The sequence below is a fragment of the Piliocolobus tephrosceles genome, chromosome 10 (assembly GCF_002776525.5).
Source record: "Piliocolobus tephrosceles isolate RC106 chromosome 10, ASM277652v3, whole genome shotgun sequence".
Taxonomy (NCBI): Eukaryota; Metazoa; Chordata; class Mammalia; order Primates; family Cercopithecidae; genus Piliocolobus; species Piliocolobus tephrosceles.
Window position 1 is genome coordinate 48039970 of NC_045443.1, and position 14153 is coordinate 48054122.

A 14153-nucleotide genomic window follows, 5' to 3' on the forward strand; every position below is an offset into this window, starting at 1 on the left:
CCGGCTACCCGACCTAACAGGATTCTTGCTGGACAGGCCAGGGTGATCAGACATCACCAAGGGGATAGCGGTGGATGAGGAAGCCGATCAGACCTTGAGAGTGAGGGGTTCTTTCTTAACTGACCTACGCCTCGCCTTCCCACACCCCCCGGCCGCACTCGCGCCTCCCGGCCAGGCCGTGCTCCCGGCCGTGCGCCCCGCGTGCCCAGGGCGGGTGGGAAGAACCTGCCGCCATCTTGCTCACCAACCTCCAAAATGCAGCTGCGGCTCCTGAGCGTGGCGCTGTTGTTTGTGGGGAGCTCTCACTTACACTCAGACCACGACTCGCCCTCCAGAAGGCACAGCCTTGCACCCCCACTGGAACGGGCCGCTGGTTCCCGGCAGACGGAGGCCGCCCGCAAGAGGCTCGGGCGGCGGAGACAGGGAGGGGCGCATGCAAAGGGCAGTACCTGTTCGTGTTTGTCTCTGGGGGGCCTCTCGTACCTTTTCCCCACCGGTATAGTCTTTGAATTCGAGCTTCTCCTTTTCTGGTGTTCCAATGGCCTTTAACCAAAATTTTACATACCCAAGCAGTTTCTCAACAGGTTATAATAACAGTAGTTGTTATAGTAAAATGACACTTTGTATTGTGAATCTGTATTTTCTCCTCAAAACATTCTGGGTTTTATCATCCTCATTTTATATATGAATAAGTCAGGGGATAAAGAGTTAAAAGGGAATGCTATTAGGTGAGAAAAATTAGCCCAACAAGTGAAATGGTGAGCATGAGAATTTGCAGCTCTCGACTCACCGTGTCCAGGCTCTTTAACTGCTATTTCACACAGGGAAGAAGGTGATACGTGGCCCAAAAATTTTATTTTTGTATTTTTGGGGAATGGAGTTTTAAAATTAATGAATTGTGTTGACTTCATGTCTATTTGTAAGTAATCGATTATGGCATATTTGTCTTAACTGTCCAAGTTTCTTTCAAAATATGGGCATGTGTCAGGTATGTTAGCTTGCTTTATGTTTAACGTAGGAATTTAAAGGATTTCATTAATACGTTCAGCTTAGGAAGTAACACATAGTAGATGCTCAGTCCAAATAATATATCATTTTTATTTCTAGATTGTGGAACAGCACCGCTTAAGGATGTGTTGCAAGGGTCTCGGATTATAGGGGGCACAGAAGCTCAAGCTGGTGCGTGGCCATGGGTGGTGAGCCTGCAGATTAAATATGATCATACTCTTGCTCATGTATGTGGGGGAACCCTAGTGAGAGAGAGGTGGGTCCTCACAGCTGCCCACTGCACTAAAGACGCTAGGTATGTATTCAGAACACAACTATTTTATGTTCTTAGGGGATATTTTGAAGTGATAGAGGACCATTTAACTTCACCCATTTTCAGTTAAGCTAAGTTTACAAATAGCCATAATGCCTTATACATAGTACAGTGTATTTGTTGAAAGGACTCCTTTATTATTATTTTTATTATTATTATACTTCAAGTTCTGGGGTACATGTGCAGAATGTGCAGGTTTGTTACATAGAAGTATACATGTGCCATGGTGGTTTGCTGCACCCATCAACCCATCATCTACCTACATTAGATATTTCTCTTAATGCTATCCCTCCCCTAGCCCTGCACCCAGGAATCCTTTATTATTTATTTATTTATTTATTTATTTATTTTGAGATGGCGTGTCGCTCTGTCACCCAGGCTGGAGTACAGTGGTGCAATCTTGGCTCACTGCAACCTCCGCCTCCTGGGTTCATGCGATTCTTCTGCCTCAGCCTCCCGAGTAGCTGGAATTACAGGTGGCTGCCACCATGTCCGGGTAATTTTTGTATTTTTAGTAGAGATAGGGGTTTCACCATGTTGGCCAGGCTGGTCTTGAACTCTTAACCTCACGTGATCTGCCCGCCTCAGCCTCCCAAAGTTCTGGGATTACAGGTGTAAGCCACCATGCCTGATCATGGATCCTTTAAATTAGAGGCTGGTAAACTTTCCATAAAGGTAGTCAATATTTTACACTTTGAAGTTCATATGGTCTCTCTCACAATTGCATGAAAACCAGCACTGACAATAAGTAATTGAATGAGCATTGCTATAATCCAGTAAAACTTTCTGAACACTGAAATCTGAATTTCATATAAGTTTAACCTGTCATGAAATATTTTGGTTGATTCAGCCATTTAAAACTGTAGAGTAGGGCACGGTGGCTCACATCTGTTATCCCAATGCTTTGGGAAACCAAGACGGGAGAATCACTTGAGGCCAGGAGTTTGAGACCAGCCCAGGCAATATAGCGAGACCCTGTCCCTATATTTAAAAATTTTTTTAATGTAAAAAACATGCTTTATGGACTGTATGAAAATAAGAGACATGCCATATTTGGCCTTCACTATTAGACTCTTTGAAAAAGAGACTCTCTTTTGCTTCGCCTCCATTGACCCATAAAATTCATTTGCAGTCTGATTTTTGTGGCCAAATGCCATTAAAGATCCACCTCCATGCCAAATCCAGTGACTTCATCTCAGTTCCCATCCTTTTTGACCTCTACAGCCTTTGGCAATGTTGACCACATCCTCTTCTTGAAATTATCTCTTTTCTTGATTTCTAAGACACCACTCTACTTTTTTCTCCTGCTTCTTTGATGAGTCTTTGTCATCCTTTACATTGCAGTGTTTTCTAGAGTTTGCCCTCTGCCCTCTATCATTCTGTACTCTTTCCTAGAGATGTCTAATCTACCTGTTTCAGCAATCACCATATGCTGTCAACTCCTAGGTCTCTCCTGATGAGTCATATTTCCAGCTCCCTAGCATGCATATATATTGGAGTCACATTCTAAATAAGTCCAAAACAGAATTTACTTTCCTCTGATACTATTTCTTCTCTATTTTCTCAGTCAATAGCATCATCAACAGCTCCATTACCCAGAGAGTTATCTAATTTCTCCCACTTCACCTATCCAAGTAGTCCCCAAGGCCTATGAAGGCTCTCTGTGCAGTATCTTAAATTTGCTTCTTCTGTCCCTCAACCCTCCCTACTGATTAAAAGTAGATCCAGAATATCAGTCTCCATATTCCTAGCTTATGACTTATCATATTTATATTTACACTACTACTATGATAACTATCCTAATTAATATGAAATGGTCACTCATTGTGGCTTTTATTTCCATTTCCCAAATTACTAGTGATGTTAAGCATCTTTCTATGTGCTTATTGGCCATTTGTGTACCTTCTTTGGAGAAATGTCTATTCAAGTCCTTTGTCCATTTTTGAACTGGGCTTTTTGCTTTTTTTGTTGTTGAGTTGTAGGAGTTCTTTATGTATTCTGGATATTAATCTGTTGTCAGACACATTACTTGCAAATATTTTCTCCCATTCTGTGGGTCATCTTTTCACTCTCTTGATAGTGTCCTTTGATACACAAAAGCTTTTCATTTTGATGAAGTCAGATTTATCTATTTTTTCCTCTTTTGTTGCCTGTGTTTCTGGTGTAATATGTAAGAAATCATCATATCAAATCCAGTGTCACGAAGTTTTTCCCCTATGTTTTCTTCTAAGAGTTTTATAGCTTTAGCTCTTATATTTAGGTCTTTGATCCATTTTGAATCACTTTTTGCATAAGGTATCAGGTAAGGGTACAATTTCATTGTTTTACATGTGGCTATCAAGTTTTCCCAGCACTATCTGTCGAAAAGTTTGTCCTTTCCCCATTGGATGGTATTGGCACCTTCATTGAAAATCAATTGATCATATATGAGAGGGTGTGTTTCTGGGCTCTCAATTCTTCTCCACTGATGTATATATCTGTCCTTATGCTAGTATCACACACAGTTTGGATTAGTATGGCTCTGTAGTAAGTATTTTTTGTTGGTGGTGTTTTTGTTTGTTTTGTTTTTTAGACAGAGTCTTGCTTTGTCATCCAGGCTGGCATGCAGTGGCATGATCTCAGCTCACTGCGAACTCTACCTCCCAGGCTCAGGTGATCCTCCCACCTCAACCTCCTGAATAACTGGGACGACAGGTGTGCACCACCATGTCTGACTAATTTTTGTATTTTTTTGTAGAGATGGGGTTTCACTATGTTGCCCAGGCTGGTCTGAAACTCCTGGGCTCAAGTGATCTGCCCAGTTTGGCCTCCCAAAGTGGTGGGATTGCAGGTGTGAGCAACTGCATCCAGCCTGCAGTAAGTTTTGAAATCAGGAAGTGTGAGTCCTCCAACTATCTTCTTCTTTTTCAAGATTATTTTAGCTATTTGGAGTCTCTTAATATTCCATATGAATTTTAGGATGGGTTTTTCTATTTCTGAAAAAAAAGTCATTGGGATTTTGATAGGTATTGCATTCAGTCTAAAAACTCTAAAAACTCTTTAGAAGGTTTACAGTCTACAAAGCAATATGGGGAAATCCACATTTTCCCATATTGGGGAAAAGATCACTTTGGGTGGTTCTGTCATCCCTTTTTTTTTTTTTTTTTTTTTTTTTTTTTGAGAGGGAGTTTCGCTCTTGTTGCCTAGGCTAGAGTGCAACAAGAAGACATAAATAAATAAATGAAAATACATTCTGTGTCCATGGATTGGAGAACACTATTATTAAGATGACAGAACTTGCTGGGTGCGGTGGCTCACACCTGTAACCCCAGCACTTTGGGAGGCCGAGGTGGGTGGATCACAAGGTCAGGAGTTGGAGACCAGCCTGGCCACAAGGTGAAACCCCACCTCTACTAAAAATACAAGATATTAGCCAGGCGTGGTGGTGGGCGCCTGTGATCCCAGCTACTTGGGAGGCTGAGGCAGGATGATCACTTGAACCCGGGAGGCGGAGGTTGCAGTGAGATGAGATCGTGCCACTGAACTCCAGCCTGGGTGACAGAGTGAGACTTCATCTCAAAAAAAAAAGAATATTCTTCAACTAGATCAGCATGAAGGGGATGCTTAGGTCTGAGTTCTTTCACCAGTAATATGAGGTACTGGACTACTTGACCAAGTTTAGTTATTAGTGTCCAGTTTTTCGCACTAGTTACTGGAAGACAGGCTTGTCCTTTTTCATCAAGTTTATGGTGATAACTTTTTCAGTATTTTTTGCAGGTTTGGAAACTCTATTGGAAAGTTGATTTCTATTTTGAAGGCCCCTTGATCAAATAAAAGGTTGTCAGGAAAAAAGGAAAAATAAAAAGCCTTGCCAAGTCAATGAATGAGCTTTATCATGTTGGATGCTTGTTATTATAAAATACTTCATTCCACATTGGTAGATATCTTCAAGCTCCCTCATCAACTTCCTGCTGGCCACTGTGTTGGATTTGCCTTCCCCACTTCCCACCCAGAAATCAGTTTAGTCTCTAAGAACCAGTCGTGGTCTTGGCTCCTTTTCAAAGCACTGGATTCTGATGCACAGCCAGATTCATCATACGAGGAATGATATTGGGGGTGGAGCTGTTTATAGCTAGGTGTCTCTGAAGGCATTGTTTTTGTCGTCGTCGTTTTGTTTTTTGTCTGCCCTTTTTTCCCTTTCACTGAATGGCTTCCTTATAACACGAACTTATACATGATGCGTTATGGTCCTTCATTCTACCTCATAATCTTTCAGCTTCAGCCCCTATTGCTAACTGGCTTTCTCGTCAATTTTCATGATGAATTATCTGATTATCCCAGCCCAGCTTTTCAATCTAGGTGATACCACCATTGCTCAATGTATGAATAAACCTTTATTAGTGGCCTATCTCTTTCCCAGAGAGCTGTGGTCAGGGGACCTGGGTCATGTATTAAATGAGAGCACCTTGACAACAGAGTGGGCAGGGCACTCATCCTTGCACAAGATATGGATATGGGTATATAAGCACCAACGGGTATTTCTTCTTGTTTGAGAGAAGGGTCTTGCTCTGTCACCTAGGCTGGAGTGCAATAGCACAATCTTGGTTCACTGCAGTATCAATCTCTCAGGATAAATTGGTCCTCCCACCTCAGCCTCCCAAGTAGCTAGCACTACAAGCGTGTGCTATCATGCCTAATTTTTGTATTTTGTAGAGATGGCGTTTTGCTATATTGCCCAGGCTTGTCTCTAACTCCTAAGCTCAAGCTATTTTCCTACCTCAGCCTTCCAAAGGGCTGTGATTACAGGCATGAGGCACTGCATCCAGCCACCAATGGATATTTCTAGAAAAGGGAAAGAGGACATTGTTTGAATTATCTCTATGTAACTGGAACTGAGAAAGAACATATTGTGGTCCAGCAGCACTGATATGTATTAAAACTTAGAGGCTTTTTCGTACAGCCAGTCCTAACTCACATTAGTAGAAATGACCTTTTGGATCTATTTTTCTTTTCTCAGTTTTCTCACTCATGGCCTTATTTTCTTTTTAAAGTTAAGGCCTCATTTACATGCAGTAAAGTTTACCTTTTAAAAAAGTTCTACAACTTTTGACAGTGTAGGTAATCATGTAATTACTACAATCAAGATTTAGAACAGTTCCATAACCTTAAATCCTGTCATGACCCTTTGTAGCCAACCCCTGCCCCTGCATCCAACCCATGGCAGCCATTGATCTGTTGTCTATCCCTTACAGTTTTTCCATTTCCAGGATGTGATATAAACAGAGTCATGCAATATATAGGCATTTGAGCTTGACTTATTTACCTAGCAGAATGCATTTGAGATTCATCCATGCTGTTTTGTGTGTCAGATCATTCCTTTAAAAAAAATGACCGGAGGCTGAGGCAGGAGAATGGCGTAAACCCGGGAGGCGGAGTTTGCAGTGAGCTGAGATCCAGCCACTGCACTCCAGCCTGGGTGACAGAGCAAGACTCTGTCTCAAAAAAAAATAAATAAATAAAAAATAAAAATAAAAAAATGACAAAAATGATTTTATTAAGATATAACAACATGTAGTAAAATTCATTATTTTTAGTGTACAGTTCTGTGAATTGGACAAATGCATAGTCATGTGATTACCAATAGAAGGCACAGAACAAGTTTCTTCACCTCCAAAAACTCCCCCCAATACCCCTTTGAGGTAAACCCCCTCCCTCCTACATTGCCAGGCAACCACTGATCTGTTTTCTGTCTTTATAGTTTTGCTTTTTCCAGAGTGTCATATAAATGGAATCATATGGTATGGAGCCTTATGAGTTTGGTTTCACTTAGCATAATGCATTTGAGATTCATCCATGTTACTGTGTGTATCATTACTATTTGTTTTTATTGCTGAGTAGTATTGCATTGTATGATGATATAGTTTGAGTGTCCACTCCAAATCTCATGTTGGAATGTAATCCCCAGTATTGGAGGTGGGGCCTGGTAGGAGGTGACTGGATTGTGGGGGCAGATCCCCCATGAATGGCTTACAACCATTCCCTTGGTGATAAGTGAGTTCACATGAGATCTGTTTGTTTCATAGTGGGTAGCACCAGCTAGGTGCATTGGCTCACATCTGTAATCCCAGCACTTTGGGAGGCTGAAGTGGAAGGATCACTTAAGGCCAGGAGTTCAAGACCAGCCTGGTCAGCCAGGTGCGGTGGCTCACGCCTGTAATCCCAGCACTTTGGGAGGCTTGTAGTGAGCCAAGATCACGCCACTGCACTCCAGCCTGGGTGACAGAGCGAGACTCCGTCTCAAACAAAAAAACAAAAAACAAAAAACAAAAAACACCTGGGCAAAACAGTGAGACCCTGCCTCTACAAAAAAACTTTAAAAATTAGCCAGGTGTGGTGGCTTATGCCTGTGGTCCCAGCTACTAAGGATGCTGAAGTGAGAGAATTGCTTGAGTCTAGGGGGTTGACACTGCAGTACAGAGCCATGTTCACGCCACTGTACTTCAACCTGGGTGACAGAGCAAAAACCTAAAAATAGTGTGTAGCACTACTGCCACCAGTACACCCTGCCATGCCTCTGCCCCACCACTGCTGGCACATGTGCAGACCCCACTGCACTGCCACCACCAGTGCACACGCACATGGACCCAGCTGCACTGCTGCCCTGCTACTGCTGGCACATGCACACAAGCATGAACCCTGCTGCCACTGCCCAGACAAAGTGCTTTTGCCAGCATCCCTCATTGCAGCCTTGTTGCCAGTGGACCAGGAACACCTCGGGTCTTCCAGTGCAGCATGTGCCCGACTATGAGAGGCCAGAGTACAAAGCCATGAGCCTGTCCAAGTCCCCCATGATTAGAGCTCACAGCCCAGGAATGCTGAGCTGAGTCTTGTCCACCTAAAATCACTTAGAAATGATGCCAGTTGACTAAACCCAACTTATAACACAGTCAAACCCTCAAGGGCACCAAAGAATAAAAAAGCAAAAAGCTCCATCCAAAGGACAGCAACTTCAAAGATTAAAGGAATAACAGTCCACACAGATGAGAAAGAACCAGCGCAAGAACCCTGGCAACCCAAAAAGCCAGAGTTTCTTCCTATCTCCAAATGACCACAATAGCTCCCAAGCAATGGTTCTTAACCAGACTGAAATGGCTGGAATGAGAGACATAGAATTCAGAATCTGGATGGCAATGAAGAGAAACGAGATTCCGAAGAAATCTGAAACCCAATCCAAGGAATCTAAGAAATCCAGTAAAATAATACAAGAGCTGAAAGATGAATAGGCCAAGCTGAGAAAAATCTCAGAGCTGAAAGACTAGTTCTTCAAGTCAACTCAGACAGAAATAAAGAAAAAAGAATGAACAGAACTTCCAAGAAACACAGGATTATGTAAAGAGACCAAACCTACAACTCATTGACATCCCTGAAAGAGGGACAGAGAGCAAGCAACTTGGAAAACCTATTTGAGGACATTGTCCATAAAAATTTCTCCAGCCTTGCTGGAGAGATTGACATTCAAATTCAGGAAATTTAGAGAAGCCCTGTGAGATATTATACAAGAATACCATCCCCAAGACATATAGTCATTAGATTCTCCAAGGTTAATGTAAAAGAAAAAACATCAAGGCGACTAGAGAGAAAGGGCAGGTCACTTACAACGGGAATCCCCATCAGGCTAACAGCAGACCTTTCAGCAGAAACTCTACATGCCAGAAAAGATTGGGGGTCTATATTTAGCATCCTTAAAGAAAATAAATTCCAGCAGAGAATTTCATATCCAACCAAACTAAGCTTTGTAAGTGAAGGAGAAATAAGATCCTTTTCAGACAAGCAAATGCTAAGGGAATTAATTACCACCAGACCTGCCTTACAAGAGGGATCCTTAGGGATTACTAAACATGGAAATGAAAGACCATTACCAGTCACCACAAAAACACACTTAAGTACATAGACCATTGACACTATAAAGCAACTACACAATCAAGTCTATATAAACAAGCTAACAACACAACGACAGTATCAAATCTGCAAATATCAGTATTAACTTTTAATGTAAAAAGGCTAAACACCCCATTTAAAACGCACAGAGTGGCAAGTTGGATTAAAAAAAAACAGGACCCAACTGTACATTGTCTTTAAGAGAGACACATCTCACATGCAGTGACATCCACATGCTCAAAGTAGACGGATGGAACAAAATCTATCAAGTAAATGGAAAACAAAAAAGAGCGGGGGTTGCTATTCTTATTTTAGACAAAACAGACTTTATTTATTTATTTTTTTTGAGATGGAGTCTCACTCTATTGCCCAGGCTGGAGTGAAGTGGCATGATCTCGGCTCACTGCAACCTCTGCCACCCAGGTTCAAGCAATTCTCCTGCCTCAGCCTCCCAAGTAGCTGGAATTACAAGCGCCTGCCACCACACCTGGCTAATTTTTGTATTTGTAGTAGAGGCAGGGTTTCACCATCTTGGTCAGGCTGGTCTTGAACTCTTGACCTCGTGAACCATGCGCCTTGGCCTCCCAAAGTGCTGGAATTACAGGCATGAGCCACCACACCCAGTCTGACAAAATAGACTTTAAACCAAAATGACCAAAAAAGGACAAAGAAGAGCATTACATAATGATAAAGGGTTCAATTCAATAAGAAGACTTACCTATCCTAATACTGAAGGACCTAGATTCATAAAACAAGTTCTTGGGCCGGGCGCGGTGGCTCAAGCCTGTAATCCCAGCACTTTGGGAGGCCGAGACGGGCGGATCACGAGGTCAGGAGATCGAGACCATCCTGGCTAACACGGTGAAACCCCGTCTCTACTAAAAAAATACAAAAAAAACTAGCCAGGCGAGGTGGCGGGCCCCTGTAGTCCCAGCTACTCGGGAGGCTGAGGCAGGAGAATGGTATAAACCCGGGAGGCAGAGCTTGCAGTGAGCTGAGATCTGGCCACTGCACTCCAGCCTGGGCGACAGAGCGAGACTCCGTCTCAAAAAAAAAAAAAAACAAAAAAAAAACAAGTTCTTGGAGACCTATGAAGAGACTTAGATAACCATACAATAATAGTGGGAGACTTTAACACTCCACTGACAGTATTAGACAGATCACTGAGGCAGAACACTTAAAAAGATATTTGGGATCTAAACTTGATGCTTGACAAAATGGACCTAACAGACACTCCACCCAGAAACAACAGGATATACATTTTTTTCATCTCCACATAACACATACGCTAAAATAGACCATACACTCAGCCATAAGACAATTCTTAACACATTTTTAAAACCCAAAATCATACCATCCACACTCTTGGATCACAACATGATAAAAATAGAAATCAGTACCACCATCTCTCAAAACCATATAATTACATGGAAATTAAACAATCTTCTCTTGAATGATTTTTGGGTAAATGCTGAAATTAAGATAGAATTAAAGAAATTCTTTGAAACTAATGAAAACAAGGATACAACATACCCAAATCTCTGGCAAACAGCTAAAGCAATGTTAAGAGGAAAGTTTATGCTGCCAAATGCCCACACCATAATTAGAAAGATCTCAAACTAATAACCTAACATCACACCTAGAGGAATGAGAAAAATGAACAAACCAACCCCCAAGCTAGCAGAAGAAAAGAAGTAACCAAAGTCAGAGCTGAATTGAATGAAATTGTGACACAAAAAAAATACAAAAGATCAACGAAACCAAAACTTTTCTGAAAGAATAAATAAGATTGATAGACCACTAGCTAGACTAACAAAAAAGAAAGAAAGAAAGAAAAAATAAATAGAGAAGATCCAAATAAACAAAATCAGAAATGACAAAGGGGATAGTACCACCAACCCCACAGAAATATTAAATACCTTCGAAGACTATTATGAAAATCTGAATGCACACGACCTAGAAAACCTAGTGGATAAATTCCTGGAAACATACAACCTCAAAAAATAGAACCAGGAAGACATTGAAACCCTGAACAGACCAATAACAAGTTCCAACACTAAATCAGTAATAAAAAAAAAAACCTACCAACCAGAAAAAGTCCTGGACCAGAAGGATTCACAGCCACATTCTACCAGGTGTATAAAAGAGGTGATACCAGTCCTACCAAAACTATTCCAAAAATTGAGGAGGACTCCTCCCTAATTCATTCTACAAAGCCAGCATCATTTTGATAACTGAAACCTGCCAGAGACACGATCTAAAAAGAAAACTTCAGGCCAATATTCCTCGTAAACATAGATGCAGAAATATTCAACAAAATACTAGCAAACTGAATCCAGCAGCACATCAGAAACCAATCCACCATGATCAAGTAAGCTTTATTCCTGGGATGCAAAGTTGGTTCAACATATGCAGAACTGAACAAACTAAAAATAAAAACCACATGATCATCTCAATAGATACAGATAAGGCTTTTGATAAAATTCAAATCCCTTCATGTTAAAAACCCTCAACAAACTAGGCATTGAAGGAACATACCTCAAGATAATAAGAGCCATCTATGACAAACCCACAGCCAATATCATACTGAATGGGCAAAAGCTGGAAATGCCCTGGAGAACTGGAACAAGACAAGGATGCCCACTATCACCACTCTTATTCAACATAGTACTGGAAGTCCTAACCAGAGCAACTAGGCAAGAGAAAGAGATAAAAGGCATCCAAATAGGAAGAGAGGAAGTCAAACTATCTCTGTTTGTAGACAATATGATTCCATACCTAGAAAACCCTATAGTCTCTGCCCAAAGGCTCCCAGATCTGATAAACAACTTCAGCAAAATTTCAGGATAAAAAAAATCAATGTACAAAAATCAGCAGCATTTCTATACACCAATGAAATCCAAGCTGAGAGTCAAATCAAGAATGAATCCCATTCTCAATAGCCACAAAAAGATTAAAGTATCTAAGGATACATCTAACCAGGCATGTGAAAGCTCTCTACAAAAAAAATTATTAAACACTGCTGAAAGAAATCATAGATGACAAAAAAAAAAAAAAAAAGGAGAAACATTCCATGCTCATGGATAGGAAGAATCATAATTGTTTAAATGACCATACTGCCCAAAGCAATTTACAGATTCAACACTATTCCAATCAAATTACCAACAACATTTTACACAGAATTTTAAAAATTATTCTAAAATTCATATGGAACAAAAGAGAGCCCAAATAGCCAAAGGAATCCTAAGCATAAAGAACAAAGCTGGAGGCATCATACTGCCTGACTTCAAACTGTACTAGAAGGCTACAGTAACCAAAACAGCATGGTACTGGTACAAAAAGAGACACATAGACCAATAGAACAGGTTAGAGAACCCAGAAACAAAGCTGCTGGCAAGGACATCACGACAAAGACTCCAAAAGCAACTGCGACAAAAAAATTGATAAGTGGGATCTAATAAAACTAAAGAGCTTCTGCACAGTAAAAGAAACTATCAACAGAGTAAACAGACAACCTACAGAATATTTATAAACTATGCATTCAACAAAGGTCTAATATCTAGGATCTATAAGGAACTTAAACAAATTAGCAAGCAAAAACTAGACAACCCCATTTTAAAATGAGCAAAGGACATGAACAGACACTTCTCAAAAGACATGCATATGGCCAAGAAACATGAAAAAATGCTCAACATCAGAGAAATGCAAATCAAAACCACAATGAGACACTATCTCACACCATCAGAATGGCTATTATTAAAAAGTAAAAAAATAACAGATGCTGGCAAGACTATGGAGAAAGCAAATGCTTATACACTGCTGATGGGAATGGAAATTAGTTCAGTCCCTGTGGAAACCAGTATGGAGATTTCTCAAAGAACTTAAAACAGAGCTATTGTTTGACCCAGCAATCCCATTGCTGGATATACACCTAAAGAAATATAAATAATTCTACCATAAAGACACATGCATGCATATGTTTACTGCAGCAGTATTCACAATAGCAAAGACTGGAATCAACCTAGGTGCTCATCAATGATGGACTGGATAATGTGGTACGTATATACCATGGAATACTACGCAGTCATGAAAAAGAATGAAATCATCTCCTTTGTAGCAACATGGCTGGAACTAGAGGCAATTATCCTAAGTAAATTAATACGGGAACAGAAAACCAAATATTACATTGTTATCTCTCATAAGTGGGAGCCAAACATTGAGTACACGTGAACTTGAAGAAGGGAATAACAGACACTGGGGCCTACTTGAGGGTGGAGAAGGGGATTGAAAAACTACCTATTGGGTACTATGCTCATCACATGGGTAGTGAAATAATCTGCACACCAAACGCCTGCCACACACAGTTTACCTATGTAACAAACCAGTACATGTACCCCCAAACCTAAAATAAAAGGGAAAAGATATAAATAAAAGTGCTTGGCACCTCCCCACTTGCTATCTTGCTCCTTCTCATCATGCGATGCTCCTGTTCCCCTTTCCCCTTCCTTCATGATTGTAAGTTCCCTGAAGCCCTCACTACAAGCAATGCCAGCACCATGGTTCCTGTGCAGCCTGCAGAACTGTGAGCCAATTAAACCTCTTTTCTTTATAAATTACCCAGCCTCAAGTATTTCTTTATAACAAAGCAAGAGTGGCCAAATACATATGAACGTACCACTGTTTGTTAATCCATCTACTCTTAAAGGATATTTGTTTCCAGTTTGGTCAATTATGAGTAAAGCCACTATAAACATTTGTGTGAATCTAGGTTTTCATTTCACTTCTGTAAATACCCAAGAGTGAGACTACCTTGTCAAATGATAAGTGTATGTTCAGTTTTATATTTAAAAAAAAAAAAAAAACAAGTAGAACATTTTTGGTTTTTTGTTTTGTTTTGTTTTGTTTTTTGTTTTTG

At 40.7% G+C, this 14153-nt stretch overlaps 1 protein-coding gene across 1 annotated transcript in view; it reads left to right on the forward strand.

The window, feature by feature from the left end:
* The first annotated feature begins 214 nt into the window (after positions 1 to 214).
* TMPRSS12 (transmembrane serine protease 12) overlaps positions 215 to 14153 on the forward strand; it is a 45783-nt gene continuing 31844 nt past the window's right edge. Inside the window, exons 1-2 of the mRNA XM_023211136.2 lie at positions 215 to 442; positions 1108 to 1303. Coding sequence (XP_023066904.1) covers positions 256 to 442; positions 1108 to 1303 — 383 coding nt within the window. The 5' untranslated portion in view covers positions 215 to 255. The remainder of the gene's footprint in view (positions 443 to 1107; positions 1304 to 14153) is intronic.